This window comes from Alligator mississippiensis, chromosome 1 (assembly GCF_030867095.1).
Source record: "Alligator mississippiensis isolate rAllMis1 chromosome 1, rAllMis1, whole genome shotgun sequence".
Taxonomy (NCBI): domain Eukaryota; kingdom Metazoa; phylum Chordata; order Crocodylia; family Alligatoridae; genus Alligator; species Alligator mississippiensis.
In genome coordinates, this window is record NC_081824.1 from 415857998 (window position 1) to 415883836 (window position 25839).

General features: G+C 43.3%; 1 protein-coding gene across 1 annotated transcript; it reads right to left on the bottom strand.

Annotated features, from left to right (window-relative positions):
- Positions 1–923: 923 nt before the first annotated feature.
- LOC102561438 (guanylate cyclase soluble subunit beta-2) lies at positions 924–25492 on the bottom strand. The gene is made up of 13 exons (XM_059731893.1): positions 25342–25492; positions 24544–24643; positions 21535–21731; positions 20845–20953; positions 17837–17940; positions 16393–16609; positions 15200–15520; positions 12043–12191; positions 10867–11013; positions 9046–9200; positions 4748–4911; positions 2957–3067; positions 924–1175 (listed from the first exon to the last, which is right to left on the bottom strand). Exons 1-13 carry the CDS (start codon positions 25441–25443, stop codon positions 1048–1050), a joined length of 2004 nt encoding a protein of 667 aa, XP_059587876.1. The 5' UTR covers positions 25444–25492; the 3' UTR covers positions 924–1047.
- Between the last annotated feature and the right edge of the window lie 347 nt (positions 25493–25839).

Below are 25839 nucleotides of genomic sequence, written 5' to 3' on the forward strand. Positions count from 1 at the left end.
TCAGTTACCAAAGCCCAAGTCTTCAAAAGTATTTGAGTATTCAGTTATATCAGTGGGAGCTATGCACCTAAATACTTTGAAGATCTGGGTCTTACCATCCAATGGGGGCGGGGGCAGGGCTGGAGCACAGAATCCTCCGTTACCAAGAGCACAGCACAGCCCCTACTCCTGGAGCTAGGTTGTATCGGTCTAAGTAGCCAGCTCAGCCTCTTCAGGCCCCAGCCCCTTGAGAATGATGTGGTCATAAACACTTAACCCAGTCGCTTTAGCTGAATCACTGAGCTTCAGCTTTAATATCATTCCAAGATGGGAAACCAGAAAAGTTTGGTTGGTGTGATCTTTGAACGTTCCAGAGAACGCAAAGGGGAAGTATTCACATAGTTATAATTCTGTTACCCTGTGTGGCATTTGCTAATTCATGTTGAAATGCTGTGTTGTCTTATTAACAAACTAAGCAATGAAAGCTTTTCTTCTTTCAAAGAAAGTTATTAGTTGTGGTAGTTATGGGTTATTGTCAGGGCCGGATTAATGCATCGGCAAACTAGGCATATGCCTAGGGCCCTGAGTTGTGGGGGGCCCACTCTTCCCTCCACAGCGGCGGTGCAAATGGCCTCGTCCCACCTCCCTTCCTTTCCCCTCCCTTTCTCCGGCCTCACCGCCACAGCAGCTGCTTCCTAGCAGTGCTCCGAGCCCTGCTTCCCGCCAGCAGTAGTGCCAGGGAAAAGAGGGATCTCGATGAGTTTGTTTGCCTAGAGGCTGCTAAAGGGTTAATCCAGCCCTGGTTATTGTGTAATTGATAACTTCTCAACATTTTTATATTATGAGCAATATAGGGAGGATCTATACAGTATAAAGTTGTTTTAAATAAAAAAATAAAACCTCAGCTGTCTCATTTAAGAACTTGATAGCAAATGCTCTGAATGTTACTGTTCATCTTTTTTTATTACTCAGCATTGTTTTTGTTTTACATCAGGAATGAAACCATCTTTTTCATTGAAATGGTTTATAACAAAGTGCTGAATTCCATTTTTCGTTATTTGCCTTTTATCATGACAATACACAAAACTTAGACTGTACAGTGACATTGCTGAAGGGCGGTGTCCTTGTCTGATCAGCAAGCAGCTGCTCATCTTCCCGCTTTGAATGCTCTGCATTAAGCACGTTGCTTTCAGCCTCTGACAGATAACAAGTGAGAACAAAAAGGAGGTGTGAAAAAAGCCAGTAAAATCCCCAAGCAGTCCTCAGTCCTGTGAACAGCTCTAGCTTATTAGCCATCCCATGGGAAAGTGCTGGCAAAATTGATGGTGCCCTTTCTTAGGCTCTTGCACTGTCCAGTGAGAACAGCTATTCTCATGGGCAAGGCTGATTGCGTTCAGGGCAGGTTTATCTGACAGAGCTGTGACTGTTTCTGCTTTCTGTTGTCATCTGGCATGTATCAGGTTCTGTACTCCCATGTAACAAAAGCAGCACCACAAACTAAACCCTCCAAGCAAACGCGAGCTAGGACCCAGCTCACTAAGTGGCAGGCAGAAGGAAAACGTGGAATCTAACTGAGGCAAAGGAACAAACATGAGGTGACGAGGAGAGTACAAGGATAAAAGTGGAGGGAACATATATGTTCCTTGTCACTCTCTGTACCACCTTTCCAGCAGATCAGAGGCAATACTGACAGGCTGGGAAGTGAAGGTACGTTCTAGACATCCAACAGCCCACAGCCAGAGGCAGCCCTCCAAGCAGTTCCATCCTGCCTGCAGAGCCTGGATATCTGTGGCATTGCAGCAGTGGCGGGGACTCGGTGGCAGCTGGGTCGCTCACATGTCAGCTGCAATTTGGTGTCAGGGAGAAATGGTGGCAGTGGTGGCCGGGTCAGAAGTGCCAGCCTTCCTTGGACCAAGCTGCATTATCTCAGACCACGGCTCCAAACAAGTTGCTGAGCCTGTTCTAGATGCATGGGGGCTGCTGTTTTTAATACCCGTGTTAGGGTGTTACTGCCGCCCATCACTGAGGAGCTAAACACCTCTCGGAACATAGATGGCAAGAGTAGTAAAGTCCCTTGTGGACTGCAAGTTCCAGAAACAGAAAAGGAGGGCTGAAATGAAGCAGAAATGAAGAAATCCCTAAAGATCTATTAGGGATGAAGTGGACTCTGGCTTTTTAAAGTGAGGAGGCTTCAACAGCAGTAGCTCTGAGGCTAAGGACTGGAAGATAGACTGTATGGCATCACCAGTAGCCAAAGTGCTGATTAAACAGTCTAACAGTCCATCTGTAAAAGGCAAGCAGGACCTTAACCAACTATGCTGTAGTAACAACAAGGCTTAAACTCAGTTGTGGCTAAACAAGTGTCACTAAAAGTGAATGAGGTCAAAAGTGGTTATAAAACAGTGTTAAAGAGCAAGTTTTAAAGTCTTGGTTTAACAGCATTCAGTATTGCTCAAATCAAGTGACAACCCCCCTTAAGCTACAATTGTGTTTAAAACCTTCACAAACCCTGCTGTAAAACTTTAGCTGTTTTCCCTGTGTAGATTGATCAAGGATGTGTTCACACTAGGTATTGTCTACAGTGAGGATTTGTGCTAGTTTCACCCATCAATGGCCAGCCATGGAATGGGAGCAAACTCCTAAAACAGGTGAGCAAAGCCACTATAAGCCACAATTAACTCTAGTTTCATTGTGTGTGTGTGTGTGTAGGGGGGTGGGTAAGTTGCCTCAGTGATTTGCAATCCTGAGGCATACCAAACCCTAAGGGTAATATTTTTAAAAGTACTTAGGTGCCTAATTCCCAGTAAAATCAATTGAAGTTAGGCATATAAATACCTTTAAAATATCTGGCCCTGAGGCACTTATCACCATGGTGACCACACGAGCTATGACCTGAAATTTGCTGAGCTAATTTGGATCATCCTCAGCCCCATGCCCCTTGTGTAAAATAAAGCATGAGGAATATTTTAAAACAAACCCTTGATGTACTCGCCATCTGCATTGCTGCTTGCGGTTTGCAGCTGCTCGCTGTCAGCGTACTTCATAACAGCATCACTCCTGCTGCCTTGGTTTCCCAGAGCAAGTGCATCTTCAAGAAGTGGGAGGGAGAAAGTGCAAGTAATAATGTATGCCTTCAGAAAGAGACGTTTATAGGGAAAAGAACTGAGAGTGGGGTCTGAAAAGTGTGAAGAGGAGAGGGGAAGTCTTTACAGGCCACAGTTTTAAAGATTCTCCCTCTCAAAAAACCATTAAAATACCTCCCCAAAACCTTGTGCAAATTGTCCAGCAGTATTTGTGTATGCAATTACCACAATGGCACGTGCAAATTAGGTGGACAAGTGGGTAATTAGCTTAACTGCTCTCCATTTCCAGACCTTTGACCTTGATGACATATAATATATGCAATCTTTTGTTTGCCACATGCTGACTAAAGGTTAATGATCGTCTCGCATGCCGTGGAGGAATTTAGAAATCTATGGCTGTTTTTATATCCCTGAAATTCAAAACTCTTAGACCTGGCCAGAAGCCATAGTCTCTTTACCCACTACAACGTGAAGTGGGAATTGCATTGATTCGCTTTTGGTCCCTAGCAGTCCCAGTTTGGTGACATTTCCCTGTTTAAATAAGGCAGTGACCTAATGCTACATCACATGATATATGAAGCAAATGAAAGTGAAAGGAGTTTTGCATCTGGACTAAAGTAGGTGCCTGTTGTCCTGGTATGTTCATTGCATTTTGTTTTTCTATATTACCCACAGCATAGAAACAAACATTCAGTTGATAAGCATTTCAAAGAATTTTTTTTTAAAAAGAGTTCATTTTTCAGCTAGCTCCACTCCACTGAGCGCCTGACCTGTGTTAATCATGGATTGTGTTGGCTCCCACTCTCAGAAGCCAGGGCACTGGACTGCAGACGAGGAACAGTGCATGGCCCCTCCGAGAACTGCTCTTCTGTTCAAACAAACAGCAGTGCGAGAAAGGGAAAACTACTCCCATTCCCCATGTCTCTAACTGGAGGGTTTGTTCAGTAGGAGGCACTCTTGTCAAGAATCTTGGTGCCATTTTGGTGATAACAGGGAAGGGAAGACAGCAACTTGAAATCACTAAGTCAAACATGTTTCTGAACATTAATGGGCCCTTGCTGATCAACTGTTTGATTTCCCTTCCCCCCGTTATAGCTGCCCACTCTGCATTCCCTGTCCCCCACTCTGTCTTTCCTCCATTTCCCATTCCTCTTCTGGTTTCAAAACTATCCTTCCAATACTTTCATCCCTTATTCCTGTCAGACTTCCTGAAGAAAAGCTGGATTATTTGTTTCAGCTCAACTGAGCTGGCTATAGCACAGTTGTCAAAGCACAAAAATTCAAACATCCATCACATTTAATTCAAACTCATTGTTTTTATCACCATATATACTGTTGAGTTAAAATTAATCCCTAGAACATGCAATTTCTTTCAGAGATAGGCCTGATTATCATATATACTAAATAACTCATAAATATCACTGAAATCAATGGAACTATAGGGGCTAGCACCTTTGAAATTCAGGCCCAGTGGGGTGAAAGTAACTGCTTGAGCTACTGTGTTATACTTTCATTTGAGTGTATAGATTTTAAATCCAAGTCAAGTATCAGATTCATATTTAATATAAGAGAAAGCACAAGAGAAAGAGTGGGAATTACTGTAAAACATATGCTAGATTTAGATCAATTAAGATAAATTCCATTTTGTATCCCATGGTTAAACCAAGAAGTCTCTCTTTACTTACCATTCAGATCTATGTGCTGGAAGTGCTGCTCTTCTGCTCTACCCATGATTTCATCCTTAGTTGCATGCAGGTTCCTCCTTAGAAAATAGGTGTTCATTTTTCCTTTGCCTTTTACCTCAATTTCTCCCCTTTCAGCTATTTCGAACCCACAGTTCTGCAGAGCTCTGTGCAATGGACGGCACATGACAAACATCAGAACAAACAAGTCCGTGCTTATGCACATAGCTTTGTACACATGACTAGTTTCACTGATGTCATCAACAGCCTCTCTTTTAGGCTTTATCCTTTACCATGGCTCTTTTGGAAGAGCACGCAGAAACTTAGAGCAGCAAAAATTCAATGACTATAGATAGGCTTGGAATGGAAACTGGGTTACAACCTTGGAAGTGGGGTCATGGCTCAAGGAAAACGGTGGCTATCTGGAGCCCCTCTGATTTCAGGCATGGTATAGCACAAGATTGGGGCTGAACAAATTCATCTTCTGTTGTGTCTGGCCACGATGCAACAAAGCTCAGCCTAACGTATGATACAGTTAAAGGCAGGAAAGTAACCCTGTAAAATGCATGTGAAGTGCCATATTATTCTTGAGCACTGAGGCCAGGTACGAACATTACATTTTTATCAGTATAAGTGATCAGAAACCAGTCTATACGCATAACAGAACAGAAGTTCAGCACACACAGTCTGGTTTAAAAATGGAGGAACCTAGTTTAAGATTTGCCCGTCTCACCAAAGGGTGAATGTATGTTCTGTTCGCTGTGGATCTAAACTACGCCACTTACAGAAAACCACCTTAGATCAAGTCCACCTCGGGTTTTTCGAATGTCCGTACCTAGCTAGAATGTGCACTTGTGGGTTTTTTTCATCTGAAAACTGCTAAAACAAGGAAGGTTGATTCCATAAAGTTCCACCCAGCAAAACCCTTCAGAGATGCTTAAATTCCAAACTCTGATCTAAACTATGCCACTTAGAGAAAACCACATAACTAAGATTGATTCTACCTCTGGCTTTTTGAATATCTGTACCTAGCCTGGGCCTGCAAGCTGTGCCTTTCTGGTTCATGTATCAACACCAGTGGTAAAAATTGTGGTACTTAATGGTGATGTTGTCAGAAAGGAACCCAGCTGTCTGTCTTTGAGCTCTGTTAGCTCTGTAACACAAACAGTGCAAAAGAATTTATCTGTAATTCAACAGAGGAGCTTTGGGTCAGGTCAGTGCCATTAAGATAGTGTTCTTTGCATAAAGTTACCCTGAAAACTATCCCTGGCCGTGATGGTAATTATTGGTAGGGAAAAATATTTTGAGTTCTTTAACTTTAGAACGTTTCATCCTAGGGTTTCCAATGGAACCGTATTTAATTAGAAGAATCCTGACTGTCTTATTGCAGCAGGTGAATTTGTGCTGGTAGAGCACAGTTCAGCGTTAAACAAGCCCTGTAGTCCTCAACTCTCCGACTGAACCATTTTGCTGTAGATGCTCCCCATTTTCATAACATTTTTTCCTGTGTTACATAACAGCAAGTAAATATTGTCATCTCAAAAGTTGCTTGTCTCTGACTGCGGTGCTAATGCACTTCATGGCTTTTGGGTAACTGTCCAGCATAAACTGATACTCAAGATACTTAGATGCTGACCATTTTTTGAAGAAGACTGAATTATGATTATGATCCATTACCTCACACTTAGAGTGACTGTCAAGCCACTGTCAAGTTCTAACCCAGGCAAAGCTTAGTTTGGGAATTATGCCTGAACAAGAAATGCAGGGTAGGACTCTATTATTTTGGGTCAGGAAAAAAATTGCCATAGTGAGAGACAGCTCTTGTAAGTTATTTACTGCTGAAACACATGGTTAAACCACATGTCAAGTGCTGAATTATGGTAGGCCTCAGAAATTTTAGCTTGAAGCATCATTGTTTTGAATGCCCCTAGAAAAATACTTTAGCTGTGAAATATTCTGAAAAATGGTGACCGGTACAAATGAGCAAATCATAAATCATTGTGAAGTATGCCCCTGTCTGGGAAGCTGAATACAAGGTATATAATCAGAACTGGAATATCCAGAAATAAGGGAAACAAGGGCATGCACAGTGTCTTTTTCAGGGTTGTGTAACTATGGAAAGTATGGCAAAGTCTTCAAAACAGGCCATCCAAGTTATTCCCACATAAATCCTCTGGAACTTGCAAAATGGGTGATTGGGGGCAAGCAGGCTCTGGGGGTTATCAGGGGGTCTATGGAGGGATTGGGGAGAAGGCAGGGCATAGGTGGTGGAAGGCCAGAACTAATGGGGCTCAGCCCCCCCAAAACTTTTCACAGTGGCTGGTGACAGCAGCAGCACCACGACACTGTCGTCCCACAGCATGTGGCACTGCTCGGCATGCACCACTCCTCTACCGCCACATACTGCACCAGGGCGCACCGGCCCCACAATGGCCCTGCAGGAGGGAGACGTGGAGGTCAGGCGGGGCTCAGCCCCCCCACGCCCCGCCCCCAAATAATGTTCTCCCTCACTGCTTATGAGGCAGGGTATGCAGGGAGGATTGAGGTAGCAGCCACAGGAGGGAGTGGGGAGATTGCAGGGGCAAGCAGCATCTGTGGAGGAATTGGGGGACAGGCAGAGTCCACAAGGGGGTTACTGAGGTCCAGGAGAGTGTGGTGGGATCCAGCAGACTTGCAGGGCCCACAGGAGGAGAGGGGGATGGGCAGCTCTCCTCATTACCCTCCAGGACCAGGGGCTATTTTTAGCCCCTGACCCAATGACCCCCCCCCACCCCCGCTCCATACATCCTTGCCCTCCCCCCACCCCAAGATTTACTCACTCAGCTCCCAGCATTGGTGAACACTGATAAAACTGGCACTGGGAGCAGTTTGTGGGATGGGGGTTTTGGTGGTCTCGGGGTGTGGAGCTGGGACTGGCTGGGCCAGGGGGCTGGGAGAGGGGGCCAGTAGGAAAATATTATTTGGGAACTATATAGAAGTTAGGGATGGTTAGATCAGTCTAAAAATGCCCAACCTGAAGTAAGTTAGACTACCTCAGAGGTAGGTTATCTTAGACCAGGTCCATCATTTTTAGACCAATCCTGGAACTTCTGTACAGTCCACGCTTAGACCGAACTAACTAGGAATCTAAGTGTAAGGTCTGCACCTAAGCGAACTAAGTTAGATCAGATGGTCATTTTTAACATGATCTAACATCCCCCTAACCACCCCAAACGTATGGATGTGCCCTTACTGTGGAGTAAGAGTGTACATATGGACCAAGTGTATTGCAGTCAATTTTTTTAAACAGCATCACAGACAAGGCCATGCCCATCAGAAAGGGGGCAGACATTTGACCAGAAAAGAAGGCCAAATACAGAAATGAACAGCTGATGTGGCACAAAGTGAGCTCTCCTGGAACGCAGAGCATCCAGGAAGTGTGGAATCCCACAGGACAGTCGGGGGGGGGGGGGGGGGGCACCAGGAACTTCCTGGTATGAAAGGACAGTAACAAGGCTAGGTCCCAAACCCTTGCAAGGGCAGTAAGAAGTCTGATATTTCTCTGCTGTAGACTGTTCTTTATGCAAGTTCCTGTACATAAAAATAGAGTTTGCACACCATACGTCTCTGCAAGATAGTGTAACAACTACAGTTTCTCCTAGATCTGCATAGCAGTCCTTTCACTCAGCACTGCTTGTTGCTTTCGTCTGACAATGCACCCTTAGTTGGGGGTGCACATCTCCTTGCAAAGCTCTGACTGTCTGAAACAATAAAGTCTTATGTGCTTGCAAACAGGCATTTTTTTCTGGATCCTCCTGGAGCAATGAGTGCCTGTATGCATTTTGCAGCACACTGTAAGAAAGCATATCCCCTGAAGTGTTTTCAAATTATTAACAAATGTAAAAATGAAACTGTATCATGCATGCTTTTCTATCTAAAAAAATTGCCAGCCTAAGTGTAAGCTTCAGATTAGGACTCTGTGTCTATCTTGGGTCTCAGCCAAAGTAGTTAACTATTTGTGTCCTGATGGCATAAGCCAGGGCTGTTCAATTTTGGAGAGGTCAGGGGCTGCCTGTGGCACCTGGGTGCAATCTCTGAGGCATGCACTCCTTAGACTGTGCACTGAAGGCATGGCCCCATGGCCTCTCCATTGGATAGGGTGCAGTGGTGCTGGTAACTCACAGCCTCCCTGCCTGCTGGCAGTGGCACACAACCCCCCCACATGGCAACTGGAGAGATGGCTGCCAAGGTCCATGAACTGCCAGTTGGACAGCCCTGGCACAAGCAGAACAGACTCTCCTTATTTAATATTTTTACTCTACCTGAATGCTGTTGGACTGAGGTGGATTTTATTAGGAAGTCCATGACTTTCCATGCGAGAAGCTGTGTTGACAGTATCTCCAAACAAGCAGTACCTGGGCATCTTTTCACCAACTACACCAGCTAATACGGGTCCTGTGTGGATCCCGACTCTGATCTGTTGGTATAAATACAACAGGAAGTTTGGAAAACTGTATTGGCTCCTTATTCTGACCAGTCAGCTGCCCTTCCCTATCCACCACTCCATTGAAGGGTACTGAGTAGCATCTAAGCAACAACAGTTTGTGCACTAGAACTGATCATCAGAAATAACCATTTTGGAAACTGTTATTCAAGGTCATAGCAAGAGATTATCTTACAGGTTTCCAGAAAATGGAGCTGATATTACAATTCACCCAAATGGTGAAATGGAAGGAGGACTGGCTGAATGTTCTGCTGTTTTCTGTATATTGCATTTCTATCTCTGGCCCTGCTAACAACATTGATAGATAGGTAATGAGATAAATCCCAGCCGGGCATGAAGTGGGCACAAATCTCTCTGATTTCATGTGAGTGGCACAACCCCCATCAATGGAAACATACTGATAACATATTACTGTAATAGGTGTTTAACCAGTGACTACAGGAAAAGACACTTGTTTCTTAGAGAGTTTCTGGTTTGCAAAGAACAAGATACTCTTGCATCAGAGAACAGATGTAACCAAGTCAGGAAGATAGTCACTCTGTGCAAAGGGCCGAATTTCAGCCAAGGGCCGTAGCCTACTGACTAACAGAAGTTGCATCAACATCTCAGAACAAACTTAACTTCAGTATATCAAACAAGGTCATAGGATCAAAGGTCCACCTGAGCCTAGTATCCCACTGGACTAGCATGGTAAAGGCACAATGGTTTCAGTCTCCAGTGACACACAAGAGATTTGATGTGGCCATCATCACATCCAGTAGCCTTGGACTTTTCAGCCTGAATGACCATTTATGGCTTGGTTATCTTTGTCCTCCAGGGACAGTCTTTGGCACCAGTCTGAAGTTAGGCTGAAACTCATGTTCCTGGACCCTTCTTAGCAGTCCACCATACACTTACCACAGCATATACCTAGTCGTGAAATACATCATGCCTTGTCCAGCTACCAATTGGCATAGGATAAAAGTGTCACCCACTGTCTTAGGGTAAATTAATTCCAGAAAAAATACCAACAGCAAACTGTGGTGCTAGAAGAAGTTCTGAATTATTCTTTATGGTGTGCTATTGCCTCATGTGCATTTTCTAATACCTTGAAATCAGTCATCCTTTTAGCTAGTAGTTAATAATGAATTTTAATACTAATGCAGCAGTGATTTGTTAAATTACTTCCTCTTGCTCAACACCCAGAAACAAGTCCCAGCCCTGGTCCTTGTTAAGCAGCTCAGACAGAAGAGAACCAGTGTTGGAATAAATCATGGAGTCATTTTTTTTAACTTATGCAGGAGTCATTAAGTAACTTGATAATTATCCATGGACACAGATGCCAGCAATCGAGTAGATCCCTAAGTACTCACTCCTGTAAGTTGTCAGTGGGCCTGCTTGCACAGTTGAAGTTAAATGGATGCCTAAATACTCTGCTGAATTCTAGATGAGAGTTTTGGCACTTGCAAGATTGAATTCTGATGGCCAGATTCAGGAAAGCACTTAAATGCATACTTTCCCTTAAGCATATGCTTCAATTTCATTGTTTTCGATAAGACTTGAATTCTTCCTTAAAGCTAAGTGTATGGTCATGTGCTTTGTTGAATCAAGGCCCAAGTGTAGTATTTTGTATCAAACAGTGATTTCAACTGTTCCCTACCTGAATAGGATCTCCAGTGATTGGGTTCATCACTTCTCTGGCAGCAATTTGCATGCTTAGGGCAAAATTGGCCACTCTTTCTGCATGACTGGCAACAGGTATGGGGACTCCTCCAACCACCATGTATGCATCGCCTATTGTTTCAACCTGATAAACATGGGAAAATGCTGTAATCATTAGGGGATTGATCAGAAAACCACTGAAATCTATGGGAAAACCCCCATTGATTTCAATGAACCGTAGAACATAACCCAAAAGTCCAATATCGTGAGGGGCTAAGTGCTTTTATCTTCCATTGAAGTATGGAACATATGACAGACCTAAGCACAGATCTAAGACATGACTGAGTGAACTCCTTGGCCATGTCCGCACAAGCGCACACCTTTGCTTCCCTGGTGACAAGAAGCAGTGGCACACCTTGTGCTGCTGCTGCTTGTTCCCTGGGTACGCCCATGCCACATGCCCTCTAGCGCTCAGCAGGTTACCCTGGGTAGGGTAGGGGAGGCTGGGGCCAGCAACTTTGCTAGTCCCAGCAGCCTTACCTGTGGTTCTGGGCACCTCAGGGAGGTGCAGCCATAGTGTTCCTGCAGCTGGGAGGCTGGCCAGCAGCTGGAGCATGACTCCAGCAGGCCAGGCTCCACTTTGGGTGGCATGTGCTGCCGTCACAAACACTGCCCTGCTTTTTTAAGGTGCAGGTTTTTTCACCTCGGGATCTCCTGGGGTCAACCTTCCCTCCTCCCCCCTCCCGCAAGGTAGCATGGGGAATGCCTGCATATGTGGTATATGGCGCTGCAGACAGGTCTGTGGCGCCACATACCACATGTCTGCACTCATCTAGACACAGCTCTTGTGGCTTGTTTTATTTATTTTCCAAGTTCTTCAAGAGCAAACCCTTACTTCGTGAATCCTTATGGTGTGGCTGGAATATAGGGAAGCTGCAAAATCCTTATCCTAAGATGTTGAATGTTATATGGGATGATGATTGCACCCCATTCTCTTTCACTGGATAAATATCCATTATCTTGAATATTCATAGGGGTTCACTTTGTTGTAGCTACCAAAAATTTTTTTTTTAATAAGACAAAAATGTGAATAAAGGACTAAATGCAAGTATGAGAACCAAAATGACAGTAAATATCACTACTCTTCCAGAACAGAAATAGTAAGAATGCTTACCTTATAAACCTCATGAACATTGGTTAATCGATCAAACTTTGAATACATTGAATTCAGCATGTTCACTATTTGAATGGGCTCACAGGCAGCACAGATATTTGTAAAAGTCACTACATCACTGAAGAGTATTGTGCATGAATTAAATTCCCCTAAGGGAGAAATCAAATATTAGATGCATTTTTGTTTATTGGAGCATCCACTATTACTTGGCTAAGTCAATAATAAAAGTTGACAACAGATTTTTGTCATTTACCAAACTAAATCCTATTGACTAATTTAGGATCTCAGTCACCCAGCAGTTTTTCTTATACTTCAATGGGCTTTGAATAAGGGCTTTAGACTACAGAAGCTGGCTTTCTCAAAGAAACCTGAGAGAGTTAAGTACCAAGTTATATTGCTTTTTCTATCCCTTACATTCTGTAGATGCCTCTGAAATCCCAGTGTAACTTTTAATATTTAAAGGCACGTGGTCAAAATTGGGAGAATTTTAACATTTTTTTTTCTCTTTTTAATTTGGTCTGTTTACAAATTCTATGTAACTCTTTAGATGGGATTTGACAAAAAAGGGTTTACTCCTTTCCCAGGAATTGGTAATGAAAGGCGAACACCTCAGAACAATCCTCATGTTAAGGCTGCACAACTGGAGCTGGAGGGTCTTTTACAACTTCCTGCCCCCTCCCCAAGTATTCCTTGCAGTGCAGAATTGAAGGCACATAATTTTTTAAGAGTAACTTGAATTTCATGCCCACAGTTTTTCACAGTCACAGTCTGAAGCTCAGATGCTCACATTTAACATGTGCCTGTGAGCTGAGGAGTCAGAAGCTCGATGTTAGGACAGGGGTGGAGTGAGCTCCTTCACTGCACAGGGAGGGTGGGTGGGGGATATGGCAACCACTGGAGACTGAATTGGAGGTGAGGGAAGGAGGAATGAAGTCTTATTTTCCCCCCAGCTCTCCACACACTGAAGGCAGCTACTACTGCTACCCCTGCTGCTGCTGTAGCAGTGTCAGCTTCGGCTGCAGCAGTCTCTTAACACAGGCTCCTTAGGAACTGCCCCAGTGTCCTGTTCACTCCATCTATCCCCAGGTTTGCTACTGGGAAAAGGGCTGTGTCTGCTGTGGCAGAGACTCCCCTGAGGGGCTGCCATTCTATTTGTCCCACTTGCACCCTGCCCTCCAGATACATTGGTAGGCCTATCTAGCTCCTATATGGCCCGGTAGCACAAGGCTGCACTTGCCATTGCAAAGACTCCCAGGGGGGTATTCTGGCACCCACTCAAAGTCAGCAGCTGGGGCTAGTGTCCCACTTGCACCCCCTGATCACACTGCTGGGTTAGGAGCCGTATTCAATGCCTGTTTGAGGGGGAAAGTGAGGAAATGTATTTTGAGCTCACAACTGTGAGTGTTTGACCAGGAGCTCAGAATTGAAGCATCTTTGAAGTGCTGTGCTAAATGAAATTCTATTAAATCAACCTTCCTTGTTTTAGTAGTCTTCAGATTAAAAACAATCTACAAGTACTAATTTTGGATAGGCACAGACATTCAAAAAGCCTGAGGTGGAATTGATCCAAGCTGCAGTTTTCTGTAAGTGGCTTAGTTTAGATCGGTAGCAAACAGATCACACATTCACTCTTTGGGGGGGCAGAGGAAATCTTAGACCAGGTTCCACCGTTTTTAAGCCAAAGTATGTGCGCCAAATTTCTGTTTTGTTACAAGTATAGACCAGTTTCCAATCACTTATACCAGTAAAACTAATGTCTGTACCTGGCCCTTGCCTTCATAGAAAGCGTGACAAGTGGCAACGCTCAGGGCCGGGTCTCACATTGGCCCGCCCACCTGTGTCTACAGGGCAATCCACCAAATCCCACCTGCCATGACTTTGTTGTTACCATATACAGATGGTATGTGCGGGAGACTGCCCATTACTGCCCTGATGCCAGGGGGCACTATCTGTGGCTCTGACCTCCCTTACACCACAGCCCATGCCTCACAGATGGCATCCAGATTAATATTACTCCCAGTCTGACACCAGAGCAAACTGAGTCCAAAGTTGGGCACATTCACACCACCTCCCCTCTCACAGGAGGCCTCTTCCACTCCGCCCCTCTCTCACCGGGGCCTCTGGCATACTGCCAATTACCGGACCACACTCCACTGCCCTGCTGCTCCTTGAGCGACCCCTCTTGGGCCATCACGCTTCACTACGCTCATACTGGCCTTGCCACGCAGCCCCTTTGGTTCCTGTGAGTTCCCCTACTCTACGTGGGTTGGCTTTAGGCCAAACCCTGAGCTAATTTTACTCCAAGCCTCTAACCAGGCACAATTTCTCATGGGGCTGGCCTTTGCACTGTCCTTCAAGTTTATTCCCATTCAGCCCTACTCAGTGCACCCCTTGGGCTGTCCTTCAGACCTACTCGCGCTTCAGCCCTACTCTGTGCGGGGCCTCCCAATGCTCTCCATACTACCTCCTCTGGGGTCTCCAGGACCTCGTATCCCTGCTGGGCTCAGGCGCCTACACGTAGGCATACCCGACCCCCACTACTTCCCCAGCTGCCTCCAAAGCCCGCCCAAAGGTGGGGGCTGGGGTTAAGGCACCCCTCCTCACCTTTCACCAGGGAGGTCACTGGCCTGGCATTTCCTGGGGACTCCCACGCCACCAGGAGCCCCACCAGGCCATCCTTCCCCAGCAGGATAGTTTTAGGTCATGCCCAGGACCAGGAGCCTCCAAACCATCCCCATAAGCTCCTGCCAAGGCTGTTCCTTCTGCAGCTCAGCTAGGCAATGTTTCTGCCTCCCCCAGCCGCAGGGAACTGCAGCCTTAATATGCCGTGTTCAAAATAACTGCCCTCATCAGGCACCTCATAGCTGCCTGCCTCCTCCCTTAAATTGGCAGGCACCCAAAGGTGCCCTGCCACAGTAAGTCAGCCCCCGTAGTGATTCATAATAGGATTTGCCTTTAAAGAACTTCATGATGTTATGTTATCTTTGTGACTGGCTAATATTTTAGTGATATTTGCAGAATATCTATGTGTTCTTTCCCAGTATTGAGGAAAAGGAATACTCTGATAATCATCACTTATAAAGGAAACTGAAAAGTTTTTATGGCCAACCACACTGGGAGAACTGCAAGAGTATGAATCGTAATGAAAGGCCAGTACCTGACTCCACCTTTTTACCCTCCTTGAGCTGATTGGCCACGTGTTTCGGCAGCATGGCATATAGCAAGGTTTCTGTTTTCTTCTTTTCAGCCTCTAAGTTTTTTGAAAGGATCCTGAGCTCTTCCTTCTTTCTCTCCAACTGGTTGGACAGCTCTATCTCTGCCAGACGCTGCTGGTTCAGGAGAATAAGGTCCCTAGTTGTGTCATGCTGTGCAATGTCAGAAAGGTGCATCTTTCGTTCCTCCAGCTCTTCTAAACTGCGGAGCTTGGGTGAACACAGGTACATCATGCACTGCAAGGACTCCATCCAGATCATTTGTCCTTCAAATAGAAATACGTAAAAGTGGCAACACCAACACATTCACTCTTTCAAATATGCTGCCGTCCAGGTTCCCTGATCAGAAAGTCTTTCAAACCTATATATTAGTCTGAGATAAAACCAACATAAATATGCTTATTTTCTTCAGATGCAATAAATACTACTGTACCCCATACACTTTGGGATGAATCCAGAAGCATTTGGCATTTTTTAAGACTAAAGACGGTCTGGCATACACAGCAGGCACAGACCACTGCATATCTGTGAAAAAAACAATATTTGAACGTGATACAAGAAATGGGTGTGTCTAAAAACATAGTGAATGTGACCTCCAGCTGAAAAACTCACAAGACATGGAGTGTGAAACACAGATGGCCAGCACAGCAATTGCTGCTGTCCATGGAAAGCTGACTGTTCCAGTGAAGCAAATTCCTCCTGCTGGGATTTTTCTACTCATCCAGACACTTCATGGGAATAATAACCTGGATGCCACTGAAACAAACAGCAGGACCCAGTCTAATAACAAATAAGCATTAGAGGAAGGGTTATCAGTAGTTCCCAGTGTTAGCTTAACTTCCATTGAAGTCAATGGTAAAACTCTATGTGTTAGGGAAATGCTGAATGCATTTGAAAGTCTTACACAATGACAACTAGCATTTTAACTGAGCAGCATGTGGTCTACAAGACAAACTTGCCATAAGGGTTGGTCTATACCATAACAGATTTGATAAGCCTTGGTCTAACAATTAGTGGAAATAATACTCCAGTTTCTTCAATGCAAAAGAAATATTTAAGGAAATTCAGCCTCCTTCAAGCTTGTCACTTGTTCCTCACTACACACAGACAGCAGTAAAAAGCACCTGTTAGTTGGTACCTCTGAGTTTCAGGCTGGGTTGGTTTCTCCATAGTTCAGGCAACATTTCTCTGCACGCCTTGAGGACAAACTGACTGTTGATAAACTTCCTGATGCTGACAATGGTGAAAGTAATTTGTGGATGGACTATGGTGAAGTGCTTGTTTAATTGGGTCCCTGATATCTGTAGGCCTGGTACATACTTTTGAATGTTTGTACCTGCCTGCTTGATCCGTAGCTAAAGACAAGGAGGAAAGTTATAAACAAGGGTTAGAGAAACATCTTTCAAATGCAAGAGAAAATAATGCTACTGTGTGTGAGACAAAGAGTTGGTCATTTACAATTTTGGATTGCTTAAACATGTGTCTAGTCTTATTCACTTTCCCTATTTTGAAAGAGGCTCCTACCACTGTTGATATCTTAAGAAAGACTGGCCAAGGCATCAGAAGTTCAGTCTGAGCTTCCAGCAAGTGCATGCCTCTGGCAAAGGGGAACAGACCCCACTCAAAAGAAAGCAGTTTGCAACGGGTTCAAGGATGGGATCGAGACCTAAGACACTGAAAGGGATGTTGTCCTGTCATCTCCACAGTTGCCAGTATGGGGCAATGTTAGTGGGACAGACAAATGAATGCAGTTTTGCTCTAAAGTATACTTGTGAACCTCAGTCCTAATTGTATTGGAGTAAAATGATGCAATTTAAGTACAATTCAGCTCAGTTTAAGTAAAGCAGTTCTACATTCACAGCTAATGGGGAGGGAGTAGTGAGGTAGTAGAAAACAGTGCAGGGTGCCCCTAAAGTACTGGAAAATCACTGCCCACTGGGAACATTGAAGCCTTGTCTGTACTCACTTGGTTCTAGTGGGAGAAGTTCTGGTAGCCGGCAAACCACCATTAGTACGTCACTAGGGCATGCGCACATCCACGCACTTCTGGCAGCTCTGTCTAGCAGGTATGCTGCCAGAGCCTGAAGTGAGCCCTAGGAAGACACCAGCTGATGAAGGTAACAAAGCAGCCAGAAGGAGGCATGTACATCTCTGTGCATGTATGTACATCTACGTGTGTCTTCAGCCAATTCCCAGGCAGCAGCAAGCTTTGGCAAAGGAAAAACAACTCTGCCGACAGTAGGGAAGGTTCTACCACTGCACGGAAACTCAGCATAGATATACTCAAAGTTCTGCCTGCAAAGCTTTGTGGTGTGGACTAGGCCTGACTGTGTGGAGTGAGATGTTTTTCATTTCTACTTTTAGTCATACTGGTGTAAATATTAAGACAAAAAAGGTGATGCCCTACAGTTTCCAACATAGTGAGAAAAAACACAGGTCCCCAGCTCTTGTAAAAGGCTTGAACTCCATCCTATTCAGCAGAGCCAATGGAATATACACCAGCTAAAGATCCAGTCTTCAATGTCTACTCTTTGCCATAGCAACTTGTAGCTACAAGGTATAAACCGAGAAGGCTTTCTTACTGCTTCATCAAATACAATGTGGAAAGGAAAAGCATTGCAGAACGTCCTCTCTTCTACCCAAAGCCTCTCTGGATAAATGGGTTCAAAAGTTGATAACAGGTTTTCTGGGGAAAAAAAAATGCAATAAGGCAGTGGTTCTCAACCTTTTTTGACTCAAGGTACCCCTTGTCAGATTTAAGGCACCCCTTGGAAAATGCCAACTCTTTTTTTGACTACACAAAAATAGAGCCATTTTTTTATTGCAAAGGAGTCAAAAAGACCACAACAGGTTGCAATGTTTGTAATACTTTGAATTTTTTATTTGAAATATCTGGGTTTATTTGAAATATCTGGGTTTATCTTGTAAATCATGTTTGTACATCTAACAGTGCTAACACTGTGTGGCAACCTTGAGAGGATTTCAAGGTACCCAAGGGTGCTGTGGCACCCTGGTTGAAAATCACTGCAGTAAGGATTAAAGGGAAGACTTTGGAAGGCACAAGTGAGACAGGGCATCACTCCCATTGAATTTCAACGTGACTCACAATACCCCATTTTCAGAGTTCAAGTCAATCAAAAAACCTCTGCATTTTATTTTTGTGATGAAAAGCCTTGAAAACCACAGATTTTCCATTCCATGTTTAATGGAATGATTTGCATTTTTTACGAAAAAAACAATGTTTTTTCAGATTTTCAGCAAAACCCCAAAGATTTCAATGCAACATTATCAAAAAGCTGTATTTCATCAAATGCTTCCATCACAAACTTTTAAACTTGCTCTAATCTGCTTTTATGCTAGGAAGAGCACAATGTAATGAGGCGGTTTTGAACATTTATTTGAAGTAAACTGAACTTAATTTTTGGTCTCCATAGCAAGGTGCGGAAATTTAGCCTCATCACCAGCAAATGTAAAGTTAATAAGAAGAGGCTAAAAAAAAGGTGCAGCAGGGAAGAACCATAAAAACATCTGCCTGGAAATAGGAAACCAGAGACTGTTTGAGAGTAGGCCAGTCCCTGAACCAAGGCAGAACCTTATGGTCACTTACAAGTGTACAATGACCACATAAATTTTAATTTCCCCAATTTAAAAAAATGCTATCAAATTGACACACTCATGCCAAAGTTTTGGCCACAGTAGAGTTTTATGGGCAATATATTAAACTCATGAAAACAGAAAATGCTGACAGAACAAGTCTATGACCACTGTAATGTAAATAGCACTACTGTTGCTATACAAAGCAGTATTGTATAATGCTGACGGCTACCTCGGTAACTTTTGAGATGGCATATTTTCATCACAAAAGTACTGGGTAGCACAGAGGAGCATTATCAACTGTGCACTTGGTGGGACCATAACAGCAGTAACTAGATGGGATTCCATTTGCTATTACAACCCCATGGAGGACAGAGAGCATGAATAATTGCATATTTTTCTCATTGCCAGTGAAAGAGCTCAAAATGTACCCAAACAGATTCTCACAAATGTGTCTAACTGTATCACATCTAGGAATCAAGTGTGGAGTTCATTGGCATGCTGGCCTTTCACCTCTTCTGACCCTGGTTACAAAGTAGAATGAGCTTGGTAGTTTCATCCTTAGTTAACATCTGTGCATATTTGAAAAACTGCTACACAAAGTAGCTGTGTTGGCTTTGGAGAGTTCCTACACTAGAAGATGAAGGTATTATGGGGCAGAAAATTATGTTGGCTAAGCTGTAAATGGAAACCATGTATAGTAGTTCCCCAGACTGTGCCTGGTTAAAGCGGTATTAATGCCTCACTGCCACGAACAATAAATCCATTCACAATTTTGTTAAAGTTTATGCATTTGGACAGTTCCAGTTTTGGGTGCCGCACTTCAGGAGGGATGTGGACAACATTGAGAGGGTTCAGGGGAGGGCCACTTGCATGATAAGGGGGCAGCAGGGCAGGCCCTACGAGGAGAGGCTGCGGGACCTGAACCTGTTCAGCCTCCACAAGAGAAGGCTGAGAGGGGATCTGGTGGCTGTCTATAAACTTACCGGGGGGACCAGAGGGGAATGGGTGAGACCCTGTTCCCCTGAGCATCTCCCGGAGTAACAAGGAATAACAGCCACAAGTTGATTGAGAGTAGGTTCACGCTAGACATCAGGAGGCACTACTTCACAGTCAGGGTGGCTAGGATCTGGAACCAACTTCCAAGGGAAGTGGTGCTGGCTCCTACCTGGGAGTCTTTAAAAGGAGGCTAGAAAGACACCTAGGCGGGGTCGTTTGACCCCAGCATTCTTTCCTGCCCATGGCAGGGGGTCGGACTTGATGATCTGCTCAGGTCCCTTCTGACCCTACCTACTATGAAACTATGAAGTCTACAAGGTGCCGGATTCACAGCCATCAAAAATGAAGTCCTTTCTTGATCCACAGAATTTGTGTAGCATTGGCAAGAGCAATACCTAACAAGATCTCAGCTTGGCCCAGGAAAGATCACTGCTATAAAGGGAAGATCATTCCTTTTTCCTATTCAGCTCAGTCACTGGCCTCAGTGGCGACACCACCTGCCTTCTGTGCTCTCTTTTTTGTGGTGTGGCCATTTCACTGGTCAAAGGATTGGGACCATTTTACACTGACTGTACAAACACACCTACAGGCTCCACATGCTGTTATCAGCCTTCTAAGTGTCTAATCCTTTGTCACACTAAAATTTTAAAAATAATCTAAATAAAATAAAGTGGGAAAATGGCCTACAAAATAAATAATTTTCCAGAGTGTATAAGCCAATGCAACAAGCTACATCAGTGATAACGAAGATCTATTAAAAGGGCAAATAATGGTCTGATCATATTTAAACAGGAATCTATCTCTCTCTCTCCTTCCCCCAATCCAAACTCTGCAATCCCTACATAAATCAATAACATCATCTGGAGTGTTTTACTGCCTCCAGTATTTATTTCCAGCAAGCTGTTGGCCTCCTGGGAAGATGTCTGTTTGTCTACACAGCTGAGACCCATATCTCATTATGATCACTGTAGCTGAGGTTAGGAAGACATGCACTCACCTTTCCTAAATTTCACAACACTTCGCACAATGTCCCAGGGGGATTTCCTTTTAAGGTGGCATGACAAAGCCGAGCAGTTCTTCATTTGCTGAAAGACTACATCTTGTGCCTCAGAGAGGAAAGCTGTCTAAGATGAGAGAGTGTTTGTGTGTGTGAGTATGACATGATTCAGATGGATAGGCCATTTAAATACATTACAATAGGACAGCAATAATGCTGAAACTTAAGTATGTAAAGACAGGAAATGACAAAGTTAAGGTTGCACACGGAACCATCACTTTGCTTCATTATGCATATGGATAATGGCACTCTTCCAATGACCTGACCACATGCTGCCTCTCAAATATAACAATTTTTAATTATTATTTTCTTTGTGGTTATGCAGCTTAATCAAGAACTTATCTAGAGTTCTGCAAGCTAATTTCCCAGAGCCTTTCACCTCATGTAATCATTTACACCTGAACCAAATACAGCTGTCTTGCCCTTATTTTCCTTTAATCTAATTGACTTTGCAAGACGCAAGGTAAAGGATAATTGAACAAACCCCATCATCAATACAATCCAACTCTACAGTGAGAGGAAGAACACATGGCTTATTTTCTCTCAGATATTTCTTGCACATTAAAAGAAAACAGGCTGACCCAGAAAATTATATTAATCTCCCTCCTTTCTGTTAATCTATTATTGTACCTTGTTACTGTTAGGTGAGTTGCCACTTTCTGGATTTGTTTCTTCTCTTGTCTTTCTCTCTGGTCTTTTAAGCTTCTGCAGAACAAGAAATACCACATGCTCCTTTTTCCCAGTGCGCTCCCTGTCTTCACTTTGATTAAGAATTTCCATTGTCACTTCGCTGTTGAAGAAGTCTCTGGCAACAGACTCTAAGATACCTGTATTACAAGGAATCATGGATTAGTTTGGAGACCTCCTGGTGTTAGCAGAGTTTCTTGGAGCCTACATCTCTATTTGGGAAACGTCTTTTCTTTCTTGTGCGTCTCAGCAATTTCTTCTAGGATTTATCTTACCACCTGTGTTGTTTAATTTTTAATATATTGGCATGAAGGATCCTGTGCAAAGTAAGTTTCTAATAAGATTTTTATACTGATCTACATTTCTGGAAACTCATGGTGATCAGTGATTTTGAGGACTATAGTCTTCATTCTGTTAAACTCAAGGTTCACACTAGTGCAATTTTAGGGAAGTGGGATTTCTTCCTAGTGGAGCTGAGGTCAGAATTTGGCCCAAAATTAGAACAGTGAAGCTTGTAGATGTCTTTTCTGGGTGAAAGCACTCGATAACTCTTATAATTAATTTACTAAAAGGAGAGAGCAAGTTGGTTCTCCTCCATCTAATATAAAATTATAAACCAAAGAACCCACCATTCAGCTGATACAGATGCTACACAAGTGTCTTCCTTTCTGCCTCTGTAGGTTATATATAGAGAACCCATTACTGGACATATAACCCAGATGTGTAACCCCAAGAGTTTAGACTTTTTTACATTAACACAGCCACAGACATGAAAACCATAAGCACTAATGCCCATTATGATTTCCACTGTCCACAACAAAACATGCATGCACACACATGCACATGGAAACTTACTCCCATTTGTTAAAAAAGCACCCAGCAGTGCTGTCTCCTTTAAAAGTGGATAGGATCTACAAATGCCTTACAAAGTTCTGTAGCCCCAGGCCTTACCTAACACCAAAGTACATAACTAATTGTATATGTCCAAACTAAGTCTCTAAACTGAGTGCAAAGTCCTGCATTAGCTGCACTTTTATGTTGGTTTAAGACTGGGTTAAGTGTGCATTGAAATTTTGCCAAAGAAAAGAGGCACAAGTGACTGTGATATTGCTTCCAAAGTGAAGATTTCAATTTTTTTCTTTTAATTGTAATTTTCCTGGATTGGGCAGTGGTGAAGGGTGGGGGGAGAGAGGGATAATGATTTTCTGTCTCTCATTAGTGATGGCCCAGGATCAAAATCCTCATTCTCAACATCTGTAGATCCAGGAAGGTTTGAATCCAGAGTCAAATCTGAAGCTTGAATCTCAGGCTCACCTTATTTCCCCCATTAATCCCCACTGTATTAAGCAAACAATTTGGATGCACCAACGTGTACTGGAGATGTACTGGCTGGAAAGGAGGCTACCCCATCTGATTTCAGAAACTGAGACTCAGTGATAAAATACTGGTCAGGCCCTTTAACACAGACTATAAACCAAGTGAAGTCATGATCCTCATTTGAATAAAAATTAAAGAAACACTGGGATTTACAGTCCAGAAAGTGTGTGACTAGAGGCCTGACATAAGGCAGGCTAGGAAATGGTTCAAGTCTAAATTAAGTAAACTCTGGGTATATGAAGGAAAAGGCAAGATCTGGAATGTCTCACCCACTGCACTGATAGGCCTTGGGGGAAGGATTGGAGATGGGGAAGGGGGGGCAGAGAGGGACAGGCCTCCAGCAAGGATATAAGTTGTTCATGGATTGACAGGCTGTTTTCAAGTGGTGAGAACAGGATTCAAATGGCCTCCGATAAAATAAATGATATTGACTTGAATCCTGTTATGTGTAGCTGCTCTTATGTAGGAGTCTTAGTCTGGAGCTTTAGAGGGGGAAGGAGGCACTTCTCTTCTGTGATAATGAGTCCAAAAAATACTTCCTAGTCTTTTACCCTCGCCAGTCTCAGAAGTCTCTTAGTCAAGGTCTGCCCTTGCTATAAAAAAGGACCTTATGGCTTGACCTGTGGCTGAACCATATAAATTACTAAGTCAATGAGGGGAAACTGAGGCCTGGTTTACCTGATGTGGATCAGGAAAGAAATTCCTCTATATGCCTCAAAAGAGCTAGGTATCCAGGTTGTAATCGTATTGGTGTAGAGGAAAAGGCAATCAGGACTCGTAGTAGAGATGATATCTTTCATTAGACCAACAAGATTTTTGCAAAAAAATTAAAATTTTATAATTAAAAAATTACATTATAAAATCTTAAAATTTACATTAAAATGTTAGAATTTTAATTTTTAATCTCATTTTTAAAATACAAATTTAAAAAGAAATTAAATATATTTTTTTTGCAAGAATCTTGTTGGTCTAATAAAATATATAATCTCTACTAGGAGTCCTGATTGTCAAAAGATCTATGCACTTTGTGAATAAGGTGACAAGTCCCTTCATCGAAGATCTTACAGTCTAGATTGACAGTATAAAATGAAGCAATATGGGAAAGAAAGAAAGTATCTAGTGGACTCCAGCATGTCCTTTTGACCCTGGCATTTTCTTAACTTACTTTTAAAGTATATATTCTAACTTCCTTTTGTAAATGCTTCCTTGTAGACAGGACTATATATTTCATGCCCTTTAGGAGAAGCATGTTTTTAAAGAAGGTCTTCAAGGAGGACCAGTCTAGAGCGTGGAAGAAAGCAATGAAAGAAAAGACCAAGAAAGAGCTGATTTCTCAGAAAGAACAAAAAAGAGTGAGAGATGCAAGAACAAAGGTGAGCAAGGCTTTGAAAGTAAGCCAAGAAGTGCTGAAATCCTAGGAATCTCTGTAGTAGATCCCACCCATTATGGTAGTCATCTCATTGGAGGCCCTTGTTAGCTGACTTCCCTTCAATCGAATTTTCAAGAAAAGCATGTCTGGATGATGGGCACCTGAGAAGCCAGTAGAGCCTACAATGAGGTAATATTGCTTTTTACCTGGGACAATATGACACAGGCCCCTCCTGTCAGAATAGTAGTGAAGTAACATTGTCCCATCTGTCCTCTTCTCCACACGAAAGGACGGCGCATTCATTTCCTACATAAAAGGGATTGGAAAACTCAAATTTTCATACTGTATAGTCTTTCACTCTAGAGCTGCATGGGAAAAATCTCTTGGTCACAAAATCATGATGTGATATGATATAAACAGCATAGCTTCACTGAAATCAACCATCATCCTAACTGATGTTGATTCAAAACAGTTGAGGGAGTTGCCTACTGATGACTTCAGGTAGATAATGACTGTCAGCAAATACAGGACAACTGAAAACTGTAATGGGGGAGAAAAAGCTAACTTTTAAGAGAGAATGCTTCATTCCATCATGTTTCATTAATTTTTGTTTTTACTCCTTGGGACTTCATTCACAAAATTCAAGGGTAGGTAGGAAAGCCCAAAAAGAGGTAGTGCCCATCTTGCTTTTAGACTTCCAAAGGCTTCCTCCAATGGGACTGACCAGAGTTGGCATAGGAAGGGCAAAGCCAGAGTATTGACTCTACACATGGCCTTCCCATACAGAGAAGTAACTACAGACATTATTCTGAATTGGCTTGCATTTAATCTATGTCTAAAATCCCCCTTGTTGCTTCAGCCTAGCAATTCCACTGATATTCCATGGGTTTTCTCCTTTAAGGAGGCCTGGGTGGTGGACAGAGGACTTCCTACCGAACACCAAACTAGAACTGTTATGTGAAAGAGCCTTATTAATTGTCTGGAACAGAGAGAGAAGATAGTACCTGGTAAGACAATGCAAGGTAACTATGAAGAGCATCTAGATTCTCAATAAATTCAGTTAGATTCCCTCCCAGAGTCTGTAGCATTCGGTCATACCCTGACATCTTACAGAAAGTGAAGAAATATTCTCCAAAAAGCTTCAGCACTGTTGCTTCTGACACTCCTGCAAAAAGAGACAGTAAAAATCAGGGTTGTGTTATGGTATCAAAATCATGTGGCATGAATCATGAAACTTTAAAGGCTGAATGGTATGTGGCCAAATAGCATAGGGGCCAAATGGAACCTAGCATGCAGAGGCATAGCAGTGCAGCTCTGTGCCCAGGGCAGACAGGGTACACAGGGAAGCACTGACCACTGCCATGCCAATTGTAGCAGTGTAATCAGCAAGGATCCTGGTTTTGTCTGATAAGAAAACATCCCCAATTTTTAAGCATTTGCTTCCACCAAGCATGTTCCAAATTTCATAGATTCATAGAAGTAGGGTTGGAAAGGACCTTGTA

Coding starts and splice junctions, on each gene's coding strand:
- LOC102561438 (XM_059731893.1), bottom strand. CDS start 25,443: ATGTCAGGGTATGACCGAATGCTACAGACTCTGGGAGGGAATCTAACT. Junction 17,941..20,844: donor TGTTGTGAAATTTAGGAAAG/GTGAGTGCATGT, acceptor TTTTTTCCCCAG/AAAACCTGTTATCAACTTTT. Junction 3,068..4,747: donor CCAGCACATAGATCTGAATG/GTAAGTAAAGAG, acceptor CACTTCTTGAAG/ATGCACTTGCTCTGGGAAAC.